The following is a 22,152-nucleotide window of genomic DNA, read 5'->3' as shown; positions in this document are numbered from 1 at the left end:
TGACGAGTCCTTAACAGGGAAGTAGATGAAGGAGAACATTTCCAAATGTACGGAATACCCTTAGCACACTCGGGTGACACGTTGAACATAAGCAAGTTAGTCTGAAAACATTATTTTGGCTGCAGGACAGCTTTAAGGTAAATACTTGATTTGAAATGAAATCAGCTGATTAGTTAGATGTGGGCGGGTTCAAATATGAGTGGAAGCCATCTTGAACGTTCGGTTTAGTCCGACAGACCCCTTCGTAGTCAGCTAAAAATTGATTCCACTTCACAAACATCATAAAGTGAACCGATTGTTTCAGTCATCCGAGGTAAATCTGCATGTTATTCGCAAGCTATAAAGTATATACACTTGTACCTCGCTGTGAGTTTTGTGATTAAATGTTAGTTCGCTATCGTTAGCCAGTTAACGTTAGCAGCCTAACAACACGACAATCTCGATGTAACTCGCTAACGTTAGCTAACATTAGGTTATGATGGATATCGAGTTTTGTTAGCGAGGTTGACTCTATCTTGACATTGCTGTCAGGTAAAATTTCTGCTTTAACTGTTAACCGACTACAGCGATCTCCTTGAAAACAAATCGCGAAGCGGGTTTCAACATTAGCTAAATAAACTGAGCGTTAGCTTAATGTGCTGGTAAACCAGATCCTGGCTAGCAATTGGGTAACTCATTGCTAGCATTAGCTTGATGAGGCAGACGGAAAAGGTCCCTGGTTAGCCAGATAGCTAGCCGGCTAACGATGCACTAGTCCGTCTCTAAACTTGGCACAAGTTCAACCTGGGGCCTAAAATACTGACGTTAGTTTTGAGTTTTCTTACGATTTCGACTTTGTCGCGATGTCTTTAGCTAACGCTAACACTTACCGCAATATGAGTTGGTTAACTTTTAATGTTAGGCCAGCCGTCCACTGTTAACATTAGTGAGTTAGCCAAATAACGTTACTCGGCTAACGTTAGCTAAATATCGACCTGATAAAGCTTTCCATTCCCAAATATTGTCTTCTACCCTTCTAACCACTTAGCATTGTCTAACGGCAATGTTAGTTTTTCTACAGGGAGTCTATTTCTAACGTTATTTCTCATGTGTTTCAGGGTTGGAAAAACCTGAGAAAGGACGAAACGGCTGAGTTAAGCTAAACAAGATGGCTAGCTGAACAGTTGGCCAATACTTGGAAGCTAGCTAAGCGCTCCTGGTGTATGATTTTCCAGATAACGTCGACAATTTACATCTATGCTAAGCCCAAATTTGCTAAAGGAATACTTGCTTAGCCATTTTCTTTAGCTTGCAAAGAAGCATTTGTTTCGTGACACTTGGTGAGATGTTCCACAAAGAACAATATTATTGAGGAACCTGCTGAGACAACGATTTGAATCAATTGCATTTGGATAATTATTGTAATCTAAAGAGGGAAGGACAATCCTCAGATTTTTAGTAGTTCCAGTGGAGTGGACTTGCTTTCTCCAGACACTGTTAGAAGTTTCGCTGCTACTGGAACGGAAAAGTACAGCTAAGCAGACATGAGCACCGCCAGAACAGAGAACCCAGTGATTTTGGGCTTGTCAAACCAGAATGGACAGCTTAGAGGCTCGGTGAAGCCTGCTGGAGGACCAGGTGGAGGTGGAGGAGGCCCTCAACAACAGCAACTAAGCCAGATGAAAGGCTCCAGCACAATCAACAATGGTAGTTCCCAGCCAGCCCCTACAACTAACACTGTCATCAAGTAAGTTCTTTAATAGCCAATATCAAAGAATTTGGACTCTTTTTTTTTCATTTTCTATGCATAATCTTGGAACATATGACCACATCTCGTAGACCATGCCGAAATGTCTACCTGTCTGCTGACTTCAGGCATGATTTTCCATATTTTTCTTATGTTTTGTTATGCATAGCAAATTTGGTAATATAGGACCTAGTGATCACTTTTACTATTAGGCTTGTTGCTTACAAGGATTTCCCCCTCCACAGGCCTGGAGATGACTGGAAGAAAAATTTGAAATTGCCCCCAAAGGACATGAGGATGAAGACTTCGGTAGGTAAACGATAGTTCTCCTTGGTAAACGGGAAAGAAATCAAGATTGTAAATAGCATTCATTTGTAAAAACAACGTTATTGAATGAAAAAATCTCATAAAACTGAAGAAATGTATAATTCTACCTTCTATTTGTGTGCTTTTCTGCAGTTCCCATATCTCACTATTATTCAATTATTTTAGACCTCAGTATTCTCTTAGCCCCCCTTAACAATGTAAAGCCAATGTAGAATATTAAACAATGTGTAGCTCCAGTAAGTAATCTGATTACTCAGATGTCTTGCAGCCATGTTAGTAATTCCCATAAACCATGGCTAGCTGTTTTCACGACAAAACAGAATTGTTTTCTATGCTTACTAGTGTTGTAACCAGTGACTCAGTCATTGCTTTTGCTTTTCTGTTTTTCTTATGTTCAGTACTTGGAAGAAAATGCTTTACAGTATACATGCATTGGTAACTGTTATGTGGTAACTGTGTAATGGCTATAATGCCCAAGAAGGTAGTCTGTACTATGATTATGGTACTTGCCAGTTAATGGTACATGACGCATATGCTGTACATAGTTGCATCACAGCCACCGTTGTACACATAATCATGGTAATAAAAAGCCTTAAGGTATTTGTAGACTCATTGGAATTGTTGCTATGGTCAAAGTACAAACACTCTTCTTTTGTATCCAAGTTGAGTTTTTACATTGCTTCCACTCCAGCCTGAGTGGCAATTGCTACAGTGGAGTAGAAGGCACAATAGATGTTTTCAAGAAAATGATCAGAAATATAGTGGTATATCGTGAAATATTTCATGGGAAATTTCTGAAATTGGCTGACACCTTGGTCGGCATTATTTTATTGTCATCCATGGAACTTCCTGCATCGATTCATAAGTCGAGGATGTGTCTACATCTTGGGAACTGAACACTAATTCATTTGCTGTGACTTTAATGGCAATTGCAGGATGTGACTGCAACTAAAGGCAATGAGTTTGAAGATTATTGCCTAAAGAGGGAGCTTCTCATGGGAATCTTTGAGATGGGCTGGGAAAAGCCATCCCCGATCCAGGTAAATTCAGACACATATCAGATTTATTTACTTCTGCACTTGAAGTGAATACTAATCATAATGGGGCTGGCTATCATTTTGTAAATTTTCTGTACCCATACCAGTAACTTGAATTCGATATGCTACCAAAATGATACTTTCTTCAATACGTATGTTGAATAAAAGTGTATGTAATAAAAATAAAAGAAAATCACACTATGGTTTAATCAAAACTATGAGATTCAAAACCTTATAAGTATTTAAAAAAAAAAAAATTAGACAACTATTGCACCGCTCACTGTCTGCGTCAGTTTTAGAAAGATATTGCCAGACCTTGGGACCAGTTCTGCAACGTTGTGTACTCAAGCAAACAGAGATGCAGGTGTAGTGACGCCTGGACAAGCTTGTTTTTCTTAGTTGTTATCTAGTGAGCCAATCAGCGGTCACTTTAGTAAACGAACGGGTACGGTGATTGGATGAAAGACTTAAGATTAACCATTAAAGTACCAAACTTTTGTAACAAATTCCTGTAGTACCAACGTAATTCAGTGGCTGCTCAGCCCTAAAAATAATAACATAACTGTGTAAGAATCTGTTGCTACTGCTACTAGAAATATTGACTTAATTTCTTACACAGGAGGAGAGCATTCCCATTGCACTGTCAGGAAGAGACATCCTGGCCAGAGCCAAGAACGGCACGGGAAAGAGTGGAGCCTACCTCATTCCCTTACTTGAACGCATTGACCTGAAGAAGGACTGCATACAAGGTGAGGAGGCTGTTTTTCTGTCACAGTATACCCAGGGTAAATGTCAGAAAGGGGAGAGACTTGACCCTTGTAACCTAGTTGAAGCCCCAATCAAAGTCACTCTTTAAGAATATGGCGATTATACAAGGGGTGGCACAGAACGAAGAATGACAGAATTGAATATGCCTACGGCTATATAATCATGCTCAGTGTTTTTTTTTTGTTTTTGTTTTTTTATTACTAGATAATCCCGTCACTATTTGCTGGCCACTGTCTGTCTACTGAGTATCTAACTGCATCTCTTTATTTTCTCAAATGGTGAAATTGTCATCTAGAGGTTTTATTGGACATTTGATACTTGCACTTCTAACTGTTTGGGCATATGCCTGTTGGCATTGCATAGTCATTAATTGTTAGAATTGTACAATTTGCTGAATGCAGAGGCAGCCAAATTGGTAAATCGACCTGGTTAACCTCATGATTGCTAACAAAAATCCACAAAAATGTGTAGACTTGGTTCATGGTTGATCAAAAAAAAAAAATGTTCTGTCACCCTTGGGGGGGGAATATTTGTTAATTTTGGATAGAACAATATTGTGATTAATATTGTAATATATTAATATTAATACTTACACTGACAATATTGTATCACTGCATTCACACCCAGTTTTCTGATGGATTATTCCCACCAAACTTGAGAAGGTCTTCCATGCCATTATATTCAAACAGTGTTATTGAACATTGATAGAATGGTCATTTAAGGACTGCTTGAATGTCTGAAAGGGCAGTTTTCATGTAGCAATTGAATAATGGCTTTTCACTCAAGCATAATAGATTTTGACAGAGCTTTAGCAATTTACTGCGGTCACATGTGAGGGGAAAAATTGAGTGATAATTGCATTGGTAACAGTGCATCAGGAGCTCCCTGGCAATTTCTACCCCTAATAGTCTTGGCTGTCTTGTTTATAGCCTCAAAAGAGCTTCGTTCGTGTTGGCAAATCAAGACTGAGCTGGCAAAGATTATAGAAATGTGTGAATTCTATTTTTATAAGATGTATTTTCCCCTTTTTAAAATTGACTTCTTGACTATTTGTCTACACAGCTGTGGGCATAGTGCCCACCAGAGAACTGGCTCTGCAAGTGAGCCAGATATGTATCCAGGTCAGCAAACACATGGGTGGGGTGAAGGTCATGGCAACCACAGGTGGAACCAACCTACGTGATGACATCATGAGACTTGATGAAACAGGTAAACTTGAAAGAAATTTCACAGTGGGGATCCTATTGTTTGTTTGGACACAAGAGCAGTTTCCTTTTTCTTGGGCTGAATTACTATACTAATAGTGAAGCAGATGGCAAATTGGGACTATTCAAAAGTAAAATTATACAATCAGTAAGCATATTTGTTGGAATAGTCTCATTTTAAACAGACTTTTAAAATGGAATATGGTTGAGGAGCCATTAAAGCTTTTTTCCCCTTTTTGAATAGTTTTCAAACGGCATTTTATCCCTAGTCAGCTCATTTGCTGAGAGCATCAGCATCATTGCTTTGCTAGTCTTCTACTGATTACTATATTTATCTGAAAAATAACTTAATTATTAATGGCGGTACTTCCACTCTGGACCTCAGCCATCTTGTTTGTTCAAAGTTGATGCATATTTGCTTGGAAAATATCCTAAAAGTCAGTGAATGTGTCCTGGAAGTCACTGCTTTTTATTTTGATGTTATATAATGTTTGTATTGAATAGACTTGTGCAATATTTTGGTATACCCCGGTATTTCGAAATCCAAATGGCAGAAATTGTGCCAGAATACCTGAATTCAGGATATTAATTCCAAATGGGAGTTGAGCCCATTAATTAGTATCTATACTAATAGCATATACTTACATTTCTTTGAGTTACTACCATGTCCACCTAGCTACAGTTTTCTGCGCTTCGATTCAGATAATGTTGTTGGAGATGTTTCTCTCTTTCGTCACTGCACCCGGTGTTAACGGCTTTATGGAAGGTGCTAGACCACAGAGCTTGTAGGAACAGAATAGGGTGTTGGTAGGTGGTGACCATCTTGCAGTGCAAATCATGTGACCTCTTTAGTGTATTTTTTGACTGATGGAGATGTTTTGTTTCTTAGTACACGTGATCATCGCCACTCCTGGGAGGATTTTAGACCTCATCAAGAAAGGAGTGGCCAAGGTCAATCAAGTGCAGATGATTGTTTTGGATGAGGTGAGTTTCATTATCATTTTCACTTCTGTTTTTTGCCCATACTGCTGTGTCTAAATAGAGCTGCTATGGACATGTTTGAATGTACCTCTTCCCCATGTCCTTGTGCTCAACAGGCTGACAAACTCCTGTCTCAAGACTTTGTAGTCATGATGGAGGAGATGCTGGGCTTCCTGCCTAAACAGAGGCAGATTCTGCTTTACTCTGCAACCTTCCCACTCAGCGTGCAGAAGTTTATGGTACATTGTTATCACGTGTATTTGCTTCAAAATACTTTATCAACTTGTACTTTGACTTCTTTCATCTTCTCATAATGGCTGACAAAGTTTAATCTGTCCTCACAACCAGTACCACAGCCTGAATGTGAAAGATAATAACATTTGTCTTCACCTGGTTTGCAGAACTCTCACTTGCAGAAGCCCTATGAGATCAACCTGATGGAGGAGCTTACCCTGAAGGGGGTGACTCAGTATTACGCCTATGTGACTGAAAGGCAGAAGGTCCATTGCCTTAACACTTTGTTCTCCAGGGTAGGTGTTGCCTGTGTGTTCATGTTCCCGCTTGAATTGCTTCACTTAATCTGTGTCACCCAAAAAGCATTGTAAAGATCTCTGGACGACCAACATTGCTGCAGGCTGTTGGTTCAAATGGCAACTTAGCCAACTTTGAGCAGGGATTGTAAAATAATGATCATAAATGCCTGGAGAGCGTCTTTGTCGTCTTTGTCGCAAGTATGTTGATGTTTTTTTGGGCATGGACTGTTGGCCATAACTTTTAAACACTGCCATTAACATAAATAGATACAGCTGGAAACGTACCATACAAGTACAGATGGAATATATATCACATGTCCATATGACAAAAAAAAAGCTTCTTTTTGCAGGTTGTACCTCTTCATAGCACTCAAGATTTATTGGCATTGGTGTTTTTCTTTCTCCTCAGCTCCAGATCAATCAGTCAATAATCTTCTGCAACTCCTCTCAGAGAGTGGAGCTACTGGCCAAGAAGATCTCCCAGCTTGGCTACTCATGTTTCTACATCCATGCCAAGATGAGACAGGTCAGGTCAAAGCGCTGCCTCAGGAGCACTGCCAAGTAGATGCCTAATTATTGGTGAATGTGGTGTCTAAATACACTTTTCCCTTATTGCTCTACAGGAGCATCGCAACCGTGTGTTCCATGACTTCAGAAATGGCCTGTGCCGGAATCTCGTCTGCACTGGTAAGTGGTAGAGCTGGGTGCCAGTATCTCAGGTGCCTTTCACCAATAAAACTGTGAAATGCATTAGGGTGGTGTTTTCTTTTTTTTTTTTTTTATTATTCTTTAAAAGAACTGCTAAGCGGTGTTGCAGTGCAAAGCAGAACACTTTTATAACTGCGATAACACATAATTGCTGTAAAGTTTCGAGCGCACAGGCTCTTCATCAGACAAAGAGCCTGTGCGCTTGAAATGTTACAGCAGTGTAGGTGTTAATAAATACACTGTGGGAGCATTAGACAGTGTGCCGACTTTATTGTTTGCTTTGATTCCCCTTCATCTTCAGCCTTGAAAGGTTAGAGAGATAGCGAGACCTAGCAGAGCCGTGAAAGTAATCGGTAAAAGCTTAAAACAAGCCCCATGCGGCAGATAGAGTAGCGAATCCAAAATCAGGGCAATGTGTTCCTGTGACCTGTTTAGGCTTTGTCAATAACCTGGCAGATTCTGCCCAAACTTCTCGATTTGAGGAATTAGGGCTGTAAGAAAATGATCAGAGGCTAGACAGTTCAGTTCAGTTTCAGGTATAGACGATTCATATGTGTATTGGTTTGTCAGGTAGTTTTTGCCTGGTGTGAAACTTTGTCCCTTCTGAACACATCTCTCTGAATGTGAGCCCATCTAATCGAAGCAAAACAATGGCTCTGTATCAAACAAGCTCTTGATTGGTTGCCTGTTACGCTGGTTCTACAAAAAGTGTTAGTGTCTAAGCTTCAAACAATTAATATTATTTTGGCCGGTAAAAATTATTCTTGGCAGGTAATTTTTTATGGTCAGTGCACATCACTAGCATGTCATCACATCTTTAGTGAAAGACATCTTTTATTCTGCAGCTGCTTAACATTTTGGAGATGTTGGTGCTAGCTTTTGTTCTCTGCTTTTCTGTTTCATCCAGACCTCTTCACAAGAGGAATTGACATTCAAGCTGTGAATGTTGTGATCAATTTTGACTTCCCCAAGCTGGGGGAAACATACCTTCATCGCATTGGTCGATCTGGTAAGACCCCAAATCTGTTGTATTATTAGGAGTCATGGAGATTCTTCTCTGATGCAACAGAATTATTTCAAGCGGCAAGTATTTTGACCTTCTCCCCCTCCCTCTTCACGTCCAGGCCGCTTCGGACACTTGGGTCTGGCCATCAACCTGATCACCTACGATGACCGCTTCAACCTGAAAGGCATCGAGGAGCAGCTTGGGACAGAGATCAAGCCAATCCCCGGCATCATCGACAAGAGCCTATATGTGGCAGAATACCACAGTGAGAGCGGGGAGGAAGTCAAGCTGTGAGCAAGTGAGTATACAAACATTGACTACCTGCATCCACACAAATACTTTGATATTGAGGCACTTGTGACAGTACTATGGCAAAGCCGCAGACTGCACCGTGATATAGTAATTCTAATTCAGTTAAGGTCACACACACTAAGCATGAATTCTAGTCTCAGTACTCATTATTCATTATCAGTGGGCAGAAGGGTTATGTAGGAGGAGGGCGAACGTCCTTCGACTGGAGGGATTGGGTTCAAGCCCCCGTAACAGCAAGCATCTGCTCTGAAGTGTCCTTGAGCCAGACACTAAATCCCCACCTGCTCCAGTGGTGCTGTCCTTTATCTAACCCTTCTGAAAAGAGAGTATCTCGTTTGGGGATCAAGAAAGGAGAATTATTAGTATTGCTAGTTGGTTTGGACTTGCACACAACAGTAAGTCTGTCCATCTTAGTTTTTGACCTCTAACAATTGCCCAAAATAATGCTTGAGCTACTACTAGTGCTAAAACTATTTTAGTCAATTAATCGATTATAGTCTATCGACAGAAAATGTTGTGGTTTCTAATTTGATGGTAGTTGGTTAATCATTTTAGTCATTTATCAGTAAAAATGCCAAACATTTTCTGGTTACAGCTTCACAAATGCTAAGATGTGCTTGTTTTTCTCCATTTCTTATAATTATAAAATGAATCCTTTTGGGGTTTTTTTTTTTTTTTTGGCTGCTGAGCATACTAAGCAGTTTTTAAGAATCCCTTTGGGCTCTGGTAACTTGTAATGCGGATTTGTCATTAATTTGTAGATTTTATAGACTAAATGATTAATTGATTAATCAAAAAAATGATCGATGGATTATTCTAATGAAAATAATCGTTGGTGGCGGCCCTACATTTGTTTTTTTTCCATCTTTTCCATTCTGCCTTTATACCTTTTGAGTCTCAGTACTGGCTGAATCGCAGGAACGTCACATAGGATTAATATGACTGCAATTTGATAGGACAGCATCACTTATAGCCTACAGGCAAGGAGTCACATCACCACGCATCAAATCAATGATCGCAATATTGTATGAAAATGTTGAAAGTGCACTCATTTGCAACACACATGTAAACAGCTTCATGATTACTGTTATAATCAACATAAGGGCAATAATTGGTGGCAGGCAGTGTGTTTAACTCGGCTTCACTCTTCTCTCTCTACAGATCAGTCCATCCTCCATTCCCATTTGCACCTCCTTTTTCATCTCCCCCACCCCCTCTTTCCCCCCTCCCTTTCTACCGTGTCTTGGACTTTTTTTTTTTCTTTTTTTTTTCCATGTACAGCTTCCGTCTGTCTTCCTTTTTCGGATGCCACCATAAGGAATGTGTATTTTGATGGATACATTTTGGAAGAACTCATGTCCCTTTTTATAGGGCTGTCTGCTGCACCACCACACCCTGAAGACATAAGCACTGGGAGGAAAGGGGGGGGGACCAAGTCGAAAATATATCAATGCACATCTTGACGATTCATATCCACCAACGTCGCAATGCCAGCACCAACAGACCCTTATCTTGTACCCTCCATTCTCCACCTTTTTTATTTTGAAAGTTTTTAGCAATTTGTATCAAGTGCCTTAACAAGCAGTTTAACTTGTTCTGAAGTAATAACCCTTCGTCCTACATCATCTTGCTCACTTCGTACCACAAAATCACATTCACCTAATCGAAAATTTATTTCACTAATTTAATGTCCAACCACGTAGGTGAATTCATAACTGCTTTTAGGTCGGGTCATCCATTTGTTGGGAATAGAGATAATTAGGACGGGCTGGTCTGAATTATCTGTTTGCTGGCTTAGCTGCACACGAGTCTGGCTGCTATATGAGGACAAACTTGGATTTTCCATGGACAGAGATGCTGGATTTTTTTCCAAGAGACAGCCAGAGACTGTCCAGTTGCTTGTGAAGAAGCATGTGCTTCTAAAAGACCCAGGCCCTTTCCTCCTCCGTCTTCAGTATCGGAACACTAAAAATTAATAAGCACTCTGCAGCCTCTCAACACCCTGAGTCATGAGGATTCCTGTTTTGGTGGAGTATAAGGGGAGGGAAAGCTATTTTGTTTTTTGTCCTGTGTCGTTTTACCTTCCTATGGATGGCCATACTTTATTCTGCGTACACCTTGTATATACCTTCATTTTAAGATTGTTTTAAAACAAGTTTGAAAGGCTGGCTGACAAAATGAAAAGCTTTTTTTTTTTTTCTGGTTAGCACTGGAGACCGTTTCCTTAACTGCCAGTTTATCTTTGTGATCTGCAATATTGGCCTGTGAATTTATTTATAATTTTAGAAATTGCAGACTTAATTAGGATCTACGACATTTGTGTGTGTCTGCCTCCAAACATGTTTTTGGAGGCAGAGTTGATCACGGATATGTTTTAGCCCATCCAAATTTGATGGTGAGTGCAATTAGTCAGAGCTGCACTTAAACAGAGATTGTTGATTGTTTAAATTATTGCCCTCGATTACTCTCCTTCTGTTACCAGTGTTAACAAGTTTCCATTCTAGACAGATGGCTTTGTTAAGCTTGTGCATTTGAATAATGAATTCTTTCTGTTGTCACCAGCCTTAACTTGTTAAACTGACTCACGAGACACTCGCCAGGATCTCCAGTCAAGTGAGTGTTAGTGTTAAAAGAGAAAATAATATTCTATCATGTAGTAGTACTACTCGCTGCAGTGCAGCTGAATTGGCGGAGAGAATTTCTGTTTTCTGGGGAGGTATTAGCTGTTACGTTGATCTAGGTGCTCTTTTAGCACAGGTACATTACTTCACAAATGTTGGGGAGGAAGATGCGTTTTCCCCCCTTGGAGAATGTTTGGCCTAATGTATCAAAAAGAACCATCTGACCTAAAATGTAGCAGGAATTCATTCTCTGTGCATTGCAAATCAGCTGGCTTCACTAAAAGCAGTTGACAAAAGATGCTGCACAAAATAAAACCTTAGCAGGGTGGGCTGCACTTATGTTAAGTACAGAGATATGGGTTCAGGCAATAACACTGACTGCACTGCTTTTTGTACATTCGTACAGCCCAAATGGGAGAGAAGTGTATGGTGGTGTGGAACATAAGGTTGGGAGGGATGGGGAATGGGCATGAAGGATTACAAAATTGCCATGAGTGGGACTGCTTGTAAAAATGTATATCTGGGCGCCTCAGACTGCTGAGTGTATGGCTTGCACTTCTGCCCTGTATTGCTTAGATATTTTGGGGTATTGGGGTATAATTGCTTGTGGTATTCTTATGCAAAATAATTATCCTTATTTAGCATTAAGGTTCTCTGACCATTTGTTTGGTCAGCCAGAGCCTTTCTGCAAATTAGGTTCCCTTTAACACCAAGACGGTGAGATGCTCTTTATTTTTACTTGGTTCTAATCAATGAGAAGTATTGCACATTTATTTTGAGCTCTTTTAAGACTACTTTGCAATGTGTTAGTTAATATTTATCATTGAATTTCTCATTGGTTAAGACTGTGACCCCTGTTCTCTCAATTCTATTGTAGTCCCCCAAATGCTTACACTAATTTGGCCTTCTTTTTTTTTTTGGGAGGGGGGTGGGAGCGGGGAGGGAGTAATCAATCAACGTTAAAGTAAGAAATTATGCATTAGATGAGTGAACAGGGGTCTAATTTCAGGCACTTGGCAGCTGTCTGTTTCTCATCAGCCCACTGGAGTAGTAGCCACAGCCAATTCAGGATTTAGCTTTATGCTGCTTTTTGAAGGGATGTGGCTTCAGTTCCAGTGGCTGTGGTTTTGAGTATCTTGAAGAGTGAGACGAGAGCATCTTGCCCCAGATTGGGTGACTTTAATTGGATGGTTTGTTAAGTAAATTGTCTCACTCTTTAAGGTTTTTCTTTTTTTTATTTGTGGGGTGGGAAATTAGTGTATTTGCTGCCCTGATGTAGATATTAATCCTACCTTGATACGAATTACACGCTGCACAACTGCTGTGTACGATTTGGCCTGTTCCATCACTTGCCTATCAAGGAGGATTTGAGAGAAGTCCTGTTGGGATTCCTCTCAAAATTGATGCATCAGTAAATTTCCTTGGGGAGGGGCCCTCGGGCATTTCTAAGCAGGATAACATGATCTAAGGATCCAAAAGTAAGGTTCTGGGTATGAAAAAGTTTGAAAAAGCTGCCCTTATATTTGGATTTTTTTATTTTTTTGTTTCAAATGTGGTTTCAATGGACTGGACCTTGCTTAAAACGACTCCAAATTTAAGTAAAGCATTTAAAACCTGCATTAATTTAATTTTTTTCTTTTTTTTTTTTTTTTTGGATGGAAATTTGGCCGTTATTCAATTGGCAACTTTTCAGTGAAGCGAGTTTTACAATGGACTTCTGTGTTTCAAAGATGTCATGGTTATTATTGGACGTGATTGAAAGTTTTTGTTGAAAATAAAGCTCACTGAAATTCATTGTCTGAATTTTTTGGGGGGGTCTTTAACTTGTTTACTTGTTAAATGTAAAGGTGCATTTCCTATGGGAATAGGCAGCTATCAGACTGTTAGCTAGGTGGTAGTATTTTTCTAGGGTTCTATTGAGACATATCTTTTATGGACTATGACCTGGAATCGAAACACACACTAGGTCTGTACTGCGGTGTCACTTTGGGAGATTTACTGCTGGAGATGAATAACTTGATGTTATTCTGCTGTTCGTCAGTGGTGCTTTTCACTTGTGTAAAGAGTGCTTTTCCACCGCCATGCGACAGGTAAGATGGTGAACAAAAGTATGATTAATGCAAAATGTTTACATTAAGATGTTTTGTTACATAACTCAAAACGTGTTACAAAATCATGATCAGTGTTAAAACCCTTGCTTCATAAAACTAAAGAGGCCTAATTCTATTTACTTACCCTGAGTTATTGATTCCACCTGTGAGTTAATGCATTCAGGTCCTTACAAGGCTATAAAATTAACCACCTAATCTAAAACGATGCCTCTAGGCAGTTGGGTCAACCATAAATCTTTTGACCTTCTCTGTTAAAGTTGAGTCTAAGTTTGGCCTTGCAAATCACCAAATCTAATGTGTCTGTAGAGTTGGAAAATCAAATCATAAAAGCTGTAGAAGACCTGGAACATTGGCATGACTTCCCTCTGTCTCTTATGGGTAAAATGAGTCTAAAACTATGAATAATATCTGGTGGCTTTTTATATCCGTTACATGTGCTGTCTGTGTGAGTTTCCAAATCAGTTGCCAGATATGTGGAGAAATTTTGGCCAGGCAAGAAACTTGAGACAGATGGAAAATAGGATCTTTGCAGTTGTCTGTCGGGTCGCTCTTGCTATGCAAAATGTTTTGAGAAGTGTCAACGTCAGCCATCTTGTTTGTTAGCTGCTTTGGCAGGTACACTTTGGTGCTGAACCCCTGGAGGATTCAGGTTTAGGAATTCTTTAAACCACCAGCCACTGTAGCCAGCAGATGGAAAACGTTTCCCACTTTGACTGTTACATTATCTCATTTAACTTGCCAGGAGACCTTTGCCCGTATCTGTTTGTTTTTCCATGTGATAGTGGTATAGTTTTATTGCTTAACTGCAGGACTCTAACAGTTGAACATAGTAGTTCAACTGTTACAGAGTCCTGTTGCAATGCCTATTAAATAACCTACAACTATTTTATATTTTTCAGTGAAATATACTGTGCAGGGGATATCCTGCATCAAGTACAAAAAGCTAAACTGTTCGATGATGACAAGCACTTTGTTGACATGAAGTTGAGAGCAACTCCTGGTAAGTCGAGTCAGTGGCGGTTCATCTTCCTGTAAGTCCACCTTCCGGTTGCTTCTGTTGCTTCCCTGTGTCTTTCTTGCAGACGTCGTTCTGTCAGCTTTTCGAAATCTCTCAAATGAATCCCCGAACGCGACAGTGCCGTCCTCCAAATTGCTAGAGTTCCTCAGTACATACTTTGAAGAACCAGGAAAAGAGTTTGAGTCTTGGACACCACCAGACTGGCATGACAAGTGAGATCCAGTTATTTGAATGGGTTACGCTTTATTTGGATGGTCCAGTATTGATACTCTACTATCAGGTGACAAAAAGTAGATGTTAAAGTGTCACTTGCCTATTCGTGCATCACAAACTATGTAACCCTAACCTGACCCTATTTCTAACATTAACCCTAAATTAAGACCAGACCAGACCAGACGTTGAATATCTATAGACTACTTTTCACACTAGTAGTATCACTTGAATCCCAGTTTCTTTTTAGAGACACACTATAGTCACTTGATAGGAAATTGAGTGTCAACAGTGGACTTTCCAAATTAAGTGTGAAATTTGAAGGTAATGCAGACTCAGATGTTACTAATAGTGCAAAGTATAAAGTGTCTACAATGCAACTTGCTTTGTTGATACACGAGTTGATTTTTCATGCAGGCCGAAGTTCCTGGGAAAAATAGCAGACCAAGAATTGCGCAACTGGGCCGAAAAGATACATCACCTGTGGAAGTCTCTCGGTAGAAAGGTGATGCTATGATCTTTTCATCTGTGGGAAATTCTCAAGCATCGTGGGTTTTTCACACTCGTGCTTACGTCAAATTATTTACAATTAAGAATCCATCAGTATTAAGCGTTAAGAAATCCAAATGATCTGTATCCCCTCAGATCCGCGACGATGTTAAAGACCACCCGCAGCTCTACTCGCAGATATACACCCCACATCCTGTCGTTGTGCCGGGGGGCCGCTTCAGGGAGCTGTACTATTGGTGAGTGAGCGACGCCGCCTTTCCTCTGCGGCTGTCTGTCTGAAAGCCGGGGATAGAGTCTCGCTAGGTCAGAGCCTGGAGAGATCACAGCCAGACCCAGCCAGAGGTTCCTGAGCTGGGGGAGCCCACCCAGGTGCGAGGCAGACAGTGACGCGCTCCGCTCTGTGCCTGCAGGGACTCCTACTGGGTCATCAACGGCCTCCTCCTGTCAGAGATGACACACACCGCCTACGGTATGATTCGCAACTTCCTCTACCTCGTCAACAGGTGAGCTCTCTCTCTCTCTCTCTCTCTCTCTCTGTCACAGCGCAGACTTTAATCTGCCAGCATCCTGCAGCTTGTTCAGCAGACTCATTGTGAATATTAAGTCATTTAGCAAACCCATGCTATGTGCTTTGGAAAGAGAACTGCAGAGGGATTTCAAGATTTTTTTAGAAAACTGTTTTTTATCGCTCTCCTACAGTTATGGCTTTATTCCAAATGGTGGGCGGATTTACTACGAGAGGCGCAGTCAGCCCCCATTCCTCACTCTAATGGTGGAGAGCTACTATCAAGCCACCAAGGATAAAGAGTTCCTCAGGTGATATTTAGGCCCAGGCTGATGCCCCTCCAGACACATTATCATCCTTCAGCTGCCGCACACCTTCTTCCACATCGGAATGGGCCTATTTAACATTAAAGCTTCGTGCCAGCGTCTCGCTCCGTGCCCCCCAGCGTTCTGCTTTTTTTCCCTTAATGCAGACGCCTCCTTGTCTTGCTTAATTTGAATGCGACTCCTCAACTTTTGTGTGTAATGGTATTTATGTGACTGTGAAAAGTATTCTTGAGTTGAAACCTTTGCCCCTGCCGTTGTTTCACCCTTACAAACATTTGTAATGGTTCAGAACAGCTTTACCAGTTCTGGAGCAGGAGTACCGCTTTTGGATGCAGAACCGTTCTGTCAAAGTGGAAATAAATGGGACAGAGCATACATTGAACCGGTATAACGTGCAGGTGGGCTTGCCCAGGTACGTCTCTGATTCCTTTACTGACTAATACAAACACATTGAAGCTGAATTATTAAGTCATACATGTGCGCTGTTGATTTATAGCTATGTTTTCTGCTCTCTTCTAGGCCTGAATCCTACACAGATGATCTGGAGGTAGCTGAAGGACTCTCGGATGGTAATGGCTTATCAGCACTGACGTACCTGGTGGCTGACTATCAGTCCTTTTATTGAGCATTAGAACTAATAGCCTAGCATCATCAGTCTTTTTATTGCAAGGGAGACGATGCTCTGACCTGGAATGGTAGTTTATAAATGTGCCTCAGGAAAAAAAGGGGAATATGTTCTTCTGAATTCAAGGATCATCTGTGTAAAACAAATTTATTCTCAAGTATTATGGTATTTCGGTACCATGTGGTAATGAATATTTAAAATTAAACACATATTCATTCGTCACACGGAAGGGAAGGAAAAGGAAAAGCCACTTTAAAAAATACGCAATTATTTATGTCCAAAATGTTGAATTTTTCTTACTGTTATTAAAATGTCTATGATCTTTATATGTGATGATTGTTTCCCCTGCCTTTTGCATAAAAATAATAACAAAAAAAAACCAAAACACAATATTCATTTTTATCATTCATCATCAGGTCATGTAATTGTTATTCTATTCTTAAAAGGGACAATGGCATTTTTTTTCCAGAGAAATATTTGCTTTTGAGGTATGTTTTAAAAGTGATGAGTCAGGTTAAGAAAGAAGACATGCATACATAAGAACAAATGTTTTTGATGCAGATTTGTTGCTGCAGCACAGGTGTTTTTATTCTGTGTGTTGTGTTGTGTTGTGGCCTCAGATCGCAGGGAGCAGCTGTGGACGGATCTGAAGGCAGGTGCGGAGTCCGGCTGGGACTTCTCATCCCGCTGGTATGTGGACAGCGAAGCCTCCAGCAACGGCTCCCTCACACAGACCCGGACCAGCCAGATCCTGCCCACGGATCTCAACGCTCTGCTGTGTCGCAATGAGAAGAAACTCGCTTCGTTCCACAGGATCCTGGGTGAGCGTCTGAGCAGAGACACAGCCTTTAACCTTCAACTAACTTTGGTCCGCACGCTACTTTTAGCTCCTAACTGGTGTTACGTAACGGTGATGTGCCGTTTTCTGACAGGTGATGGTGACTCAGCTGCACTTTATGACCAGGCTGCAGCCCGCAGACTGGAGGCAATCGAGTCTGTGTTGTGGGATGCTGAGAGGGGAGCCTGGTTTGACTACAACCTGCTGACGCACTCCAGCCACTTTGAATTTTACCCTTCCAACCTTGCACCTATTTGGGCAGAATGCTATTCACAGCCTGCGATGGGAGAGAAGGCAGTACAGTATCTGAAGGTTGGTATAAACTCCAGGCTTCGCTGTGGTCTCGATACACCGGAATACACTCACTTTGTTTATTTAACCTTTATTTATCCATGCCAGTACAGTTACACATCCTCCACACCTGGGAGCTGCCCAGCACAACCTCAGCCTTCTGCTGCTGGCCAGTGAGCAGCTCCACTGGATCAGTTGAGGGTTTTAATGTTGTGCTGAAGGGAAACTCAATGGCAGTTGCTGAGGGAGGGGAGAGTGTTGCTTATTTGCTTTCCACACCTACATTTTACACAGCTGATCCGAGATTTTAGCCGTTAACCTTTTGGCCACAAACCCACTTCTCTTATCTCTGGGCTACTGTTGCCTGATGGGTAAAGGAGTCTTCCTGTTCAATGATTGATACATAGTGCAGTCATACTGTGCTTACAGTAACAAGTGCACTAATGAATAGATTCACTGCTCTATATATGTGAATATATGTTTATCTCTATCTAATCTACTTCTGTGTGGTTTCCTCTGACTTGAGGACAATTTTAGATCTGGTGGTCGTTCTATTGTGGCAGGTGTGGACACTGTTGACTCAGACTAATCTGGCATGCATGGACAATTAACAGTCATCCATGTTATATACTTCATTTGTAATCTGGCATTTTGTTTATTAGTGCATTTGTGTTGGGGTGGGGAGATGGGAGTGGGTGGGGGGTCTCTATGTGTTCTGTTTTTGGTATTTTTTCACATTTTATTGCATTTCTGTATGTTTATATATTGGAAAAAGCTCAAAATAAATATTCAAAAAATATATAATGTAACCAATGTGAATGTACACCAAATGCTAAATTACATTTTTTTTTAAATGTTATTTTACATGTGTTTTATCAATAGTGCTCATTTGTGCCAGCAGATGGCGATCACATACTACAGAATTTCCCTTCATGCATGCTGTTGTTTGCTTGTCCTTTTCCTGTCCGCACAGGAGAGCGGCGCCCTCCAGTTCCCCAACGGAGTGCCGACATCGCTGAGAGAGAGCGGGCAGCAGTGGGACTTCCCTAATGCATGGCCCCCGTTACAGCACATGCTCATCGAGGGTGGGCGGCTTTCTTTAACAACATGTTTGTCACAGTGAGAGTTTCTTCAGTGGAAAGGCAGCCACACAGTTGTACTATATGCCACATTTTAGAATAATAGTAAAGACATCAAAACTATGAAATGACACAAATGGAATTATGCAGTGACCAAAAAAAGTGTTAAATCAAAACTATCTTATATTTTAGATTCTTTAAAGCAGCCACCCTTTGCCTTGATGGAAATGCAAAGGCTTTGGAAAGTTCACACATAGGCTTCAACTTCACTATTTATATTTGTCTAAGAAACTAATTTCAAGCATTTAAGCATAAGCCTTTAGATCAAAATAGCTTTAAGAGAATGAAAAACATAGTACATTCAATCAGGTGTGTCCAAACTTTTGACTGGTATTGTATTATGTTGGTTTGAGTGGCCCCATGTGTTATAAAGTCATTTTTTGTGTTGATTTATGAGTGGTGATTGATACCCTCTTGTATTTTCAGGTTTATCCAAACTGCCTTCGGAGAATGCTAAACAAGTGGCGTTTGACTTGGCCCAGAGGTGGATCAAGACAAACTGGTTGGCATACATCAAGTATGATGCTATGTTTGAAAAGGTGAATCTTAGCTTTTGGTCATTGCTGTGATTTCAGAGCTTGTGTTGCACAGTGATCATACAGAGTGCTCAGAGTCTGTGATGTTCTTCCTCTTGACAGTATGATGTGAACGGAGATGGCAAACCTGGCGGTGGAGGGGAATATGAAGTTCAGGTATTTCCTTTCATGTGTTGACAGATTAACAATAATGTGCTGATATAATAGTCATGTAAATCTTTATAATTTCATGCAAAACACTATCAATTCTTTCTCCCTCGCTCCATTTATGCTTCTCACTTGGAACACGCACGCACACTAAAACATGCACACACACACACACACACACACACACACACACACACACACACACACACACACACACACCCTCCCACTCACTCAATTGTCATTTTAGACATCTTGTGTTTGTCCTATCATTTTCCACCCTGCTGGGTCCTGTTGTCATTTAGATTTTGTTATCCAATTCAGTTGTATCTTTGCTGTGAGGTGGGAGGTTTTTATTATACACTTTGCTTTTGTTTTTAATCTCACCTGCACAAATTAGTCACTTGTTTCAATTCATATCATTGTATTTTATCACGATGTTTATCACTTTGCTTCTTTGTTTTATAACTATGCAAACTAAAAGATGGAATGAAAAAGTTCCTAAATGTTCTGCTGTGTTGGTTGTGCTGCAGCTGGGCTTTGGCTGGACCAACGGTGTGGCCCTGCAGCTGTTGGACCAGTACGGGGGGAGTCTCTCCTCAGGAGGCAGGAGTGTGTCTACTGGCCTCCTGCTGCCTCTGGTCCACTCGGTGCTTCTCACGCTCCAGTGAAACAGAAGTGACAAAAAAGCCTGACTTGGGGGGTGGATTTCATTATAGCAAGCTTCACTATACTGCACCCCATCCTGTACCTCTACCTCTGGAGGTATCGTCCCAATCTTGGACTTCAATCAAAGACAAATTGACAAAAAAAGCATATTATGCAAATACTGTCACAATGTCTGGTATTTTTCTCTCTCACACTATAGGATCAGGATTTGTACCTTTTTATTTGCAGAATGGAACAGGATATGATTTAACATGACTAAGAATTCCTTTGATGAATATTTTAGTATTTATGCTCAGAGGTAGATGATTTCTGGCAATGTCAGGAGTTGCAGATCATTTAGGCAATCCCCCCCCCCCAAAAAAAATATATTAATGCAGCTTGTTAGCGCTCCTTGTTGCTTGGATCAGAACATTAACTTGCAGCTGATATTGAACTGACATTACAAACAGTAATTCACTTAATCCAATTATCAAGTTTATTGCTGTACTATAGCTTAACTCCCTGTGAGTCTTTTCATTTGCATACAAACTGAAGTTTGAATGTAAAGGAGCTCCTGTGAGAGAGAATGTAAATGTGCAGTGATTGCATTAAATATGTTTGAATCATAGCAGCCCTTATATTTGTGTGTTCTCCTTGTTTCTTAGTCTGTTCACAGGTCAGCCAATGAATTTATCCAAGGATAGCGCTGCTGGCATTTCACAACATGTTAAAATATTATTCGCTTATTATTAGCTTTATGAAATAGCCTAAATGTTATTAGCTTTATGAAATACATATTCATATGTATCCTTAGGTATACTGTGCCTTCAGAAAGTATAAGCCCCTGACTTTTTCTGCATTTTGTGGTGTTACAGCCTGAATTCAAAATGGATTAAATTAGGATTTCTTTTTTTTTTTAGGATTTCGTTTTAGCATTTACACACAATAACTCATAATGTTCAAGTCCATCCATCCAGCCATCCATCTATCCATCCATCCACTTATCTAGGTCAGGGTCAGGCTGGCAACAGAGCAAGCAGAGCAGCCCCACACCTTTTCTCCTGCAACTTCCTCCAGATCCTCCTGTGGATCCCAAGGCGCTCCCAGCTGGGAGAAGAGGAGAGTGAGGCCAGCCAGCCTGCGGAGAAACCTCATTTCTGCTGCATGTATCTGCGATGTCATTCTTTCGGTCTCTACCCAGAGCTTGTGACCATAGGTGAGGGTTGGGACAAAGATCGACCGGTAAAATTGAGAACTTTACTTTGTGGCTCAGCTCTCTCTTCACCACCACGGTCTGATAAAACACCTGCATTACTGCAATTACTGTCCCTAACCGGCAGTCAATCTCACGATCCTTTTTACCCTCACTCATGAATAACACCCCAAGATACCTGAACTCCTCCACTTGGGGCAGTTGCTTATCCCTCAGGATGAGGGGTAAGCAACCATGGCTTTCCAGGAGCCATGGTGTCCACGAGAGAACCATGGCCTCAGACTTGGAGGTGCTGCTCCTCATCTCGACTGCGTCACTCGATTGCAAACCACTTCACTCCAGAGATCACGGTCCCATGATGCCAGAAGGACGACCTCATCCAAAAACAGCAGAGATGCCGTTCTAATGTCACCGAACTGGACGCTCTCCAGACCTCTGCTGCGTCTTGATATCCTGTCCATGAATATCACCAACAGGAGAGGGGACAAGGTGCATCATTGTTGGAGTCCGATGTCCATCTTGAAAGGGCTTGACTTAATGCCAAGAACGTGAATACAGGTCTCACCCCAAGGGACCAAGTGGGTCACAGCAGCGGCCCTGGCACCCTATACTCCTGCAGCACCTCTCATAAGATACTGTACCTCGGGGGAACTTCTCAAAATCCACAAAGCAGACAGGATTAGCAAACTCCCTTGACCCCACAGTTATCCGTGAGGGTAAAAACCTGGTCCACTGTTCTCTGACTTCACTCTTCCCCTTGAATCCAAGGTTCAACAGTCGGTCAGAGTCTCCTTTCCAGCACCTTGGCATATAG

General features: G+C 41.1%; 2 protein-coding genes across 2 annotated transcripts; both read left to right on the top strand.

Moving 5' to 3' along the window:
• The first annotated feature begins 222 nt into the window (after positions 1 to 222).
• Positions 223 to 13,018, top strand: ddx6 (DEAD (Asp-Glu-Ala-Asp) box helicase 6). Its single transcript, XM_078284104.1, has 14 exons — positions 223 to 313; positions 1,098 to 1,726; positions 1,972 to 2,035; positions 2,989 to 3,093; positions 3,710 to 3,839; positions 4,921 to 5,067; positions 5,953 to 6,047; positions 6,161 to 6,283; positions 6,446 to 6,574; positions 6,987 to 7,103; positions 7,201 to 7,264; positions 8,193 to 8,294; positions 8,410 to 8,589; positions 9,765 to 13,018. Exons 2-13 carry the CDS (start codon positions 1,524 to 1,526, stop codon positions 8,583 to 8,585), a joined length of 1,455 nt encoding a protein of 484 aa, XP_078140230.1. The 5' UTR covers positions 223 to 313; positions 1,098 to 1,523; the 3' UTR covers positions 8,586 to 8,589; positions 9,765 to 13,018.
• Positions 13,019 to 13,231: 213 nt separating this feature from the next.
• On the top strand, positions 13,232 to 20,578 carry treh (trehalase (brush-border membrane glycoprotein)). Its single transcript, XM_071911142.2, has 15 exons — positions 13,232 to 13,314; positions 14,235 to 14,335; positions 14,418 to 14,565; positions 14,981 to 15,068; positions 15,209 to 15,309; positions 15,484 to 15,576; positions 15,773 to 15,889; positions 16,194 to 16,316; positions 16,424 to 16,473; positions 17,150 to 17,350; positions 17,462 to 17,679; positions 18,632 to 18,743; positions 19,224 to 19,336; positions 19,436 to 19,489; positions 20,011 to 20,578. Exons 1-15 carry the CDS (start codon positions 13,232 to 13,234, stop codon positions 20,146 to 20,148), a joined length of 1,740 nt encoding a protein of 579 aa, XP_071767243.2. The 3' UTR covers positions 20,149 to 20,578.
• Positions 20,579 to 22,152: the final 1,574 nt, after the last annotated feature.

This window comes from Centroberyx gerrardi, chromosome 6 (assembly GCF_048128805.1).
Source record: "Centroberyx gerrardi isolate f3 chromosome 6, fCenGer3.hap1.cur.20231027, whole genome shotgun sequence".
Taxonomy (NCBI): domain Eukaryota; kingdom Metazoa; phylum Chordata; class Actinopteri; order Beryciformes; family Berycidae; genus Centroberyx; species Centroberyx gerrardi.
The sequence above is the reverse complement of the archived record's forward strand: the minus strand, read 5'-3'. Positions and strand labels throughout refer to the sequence as shown.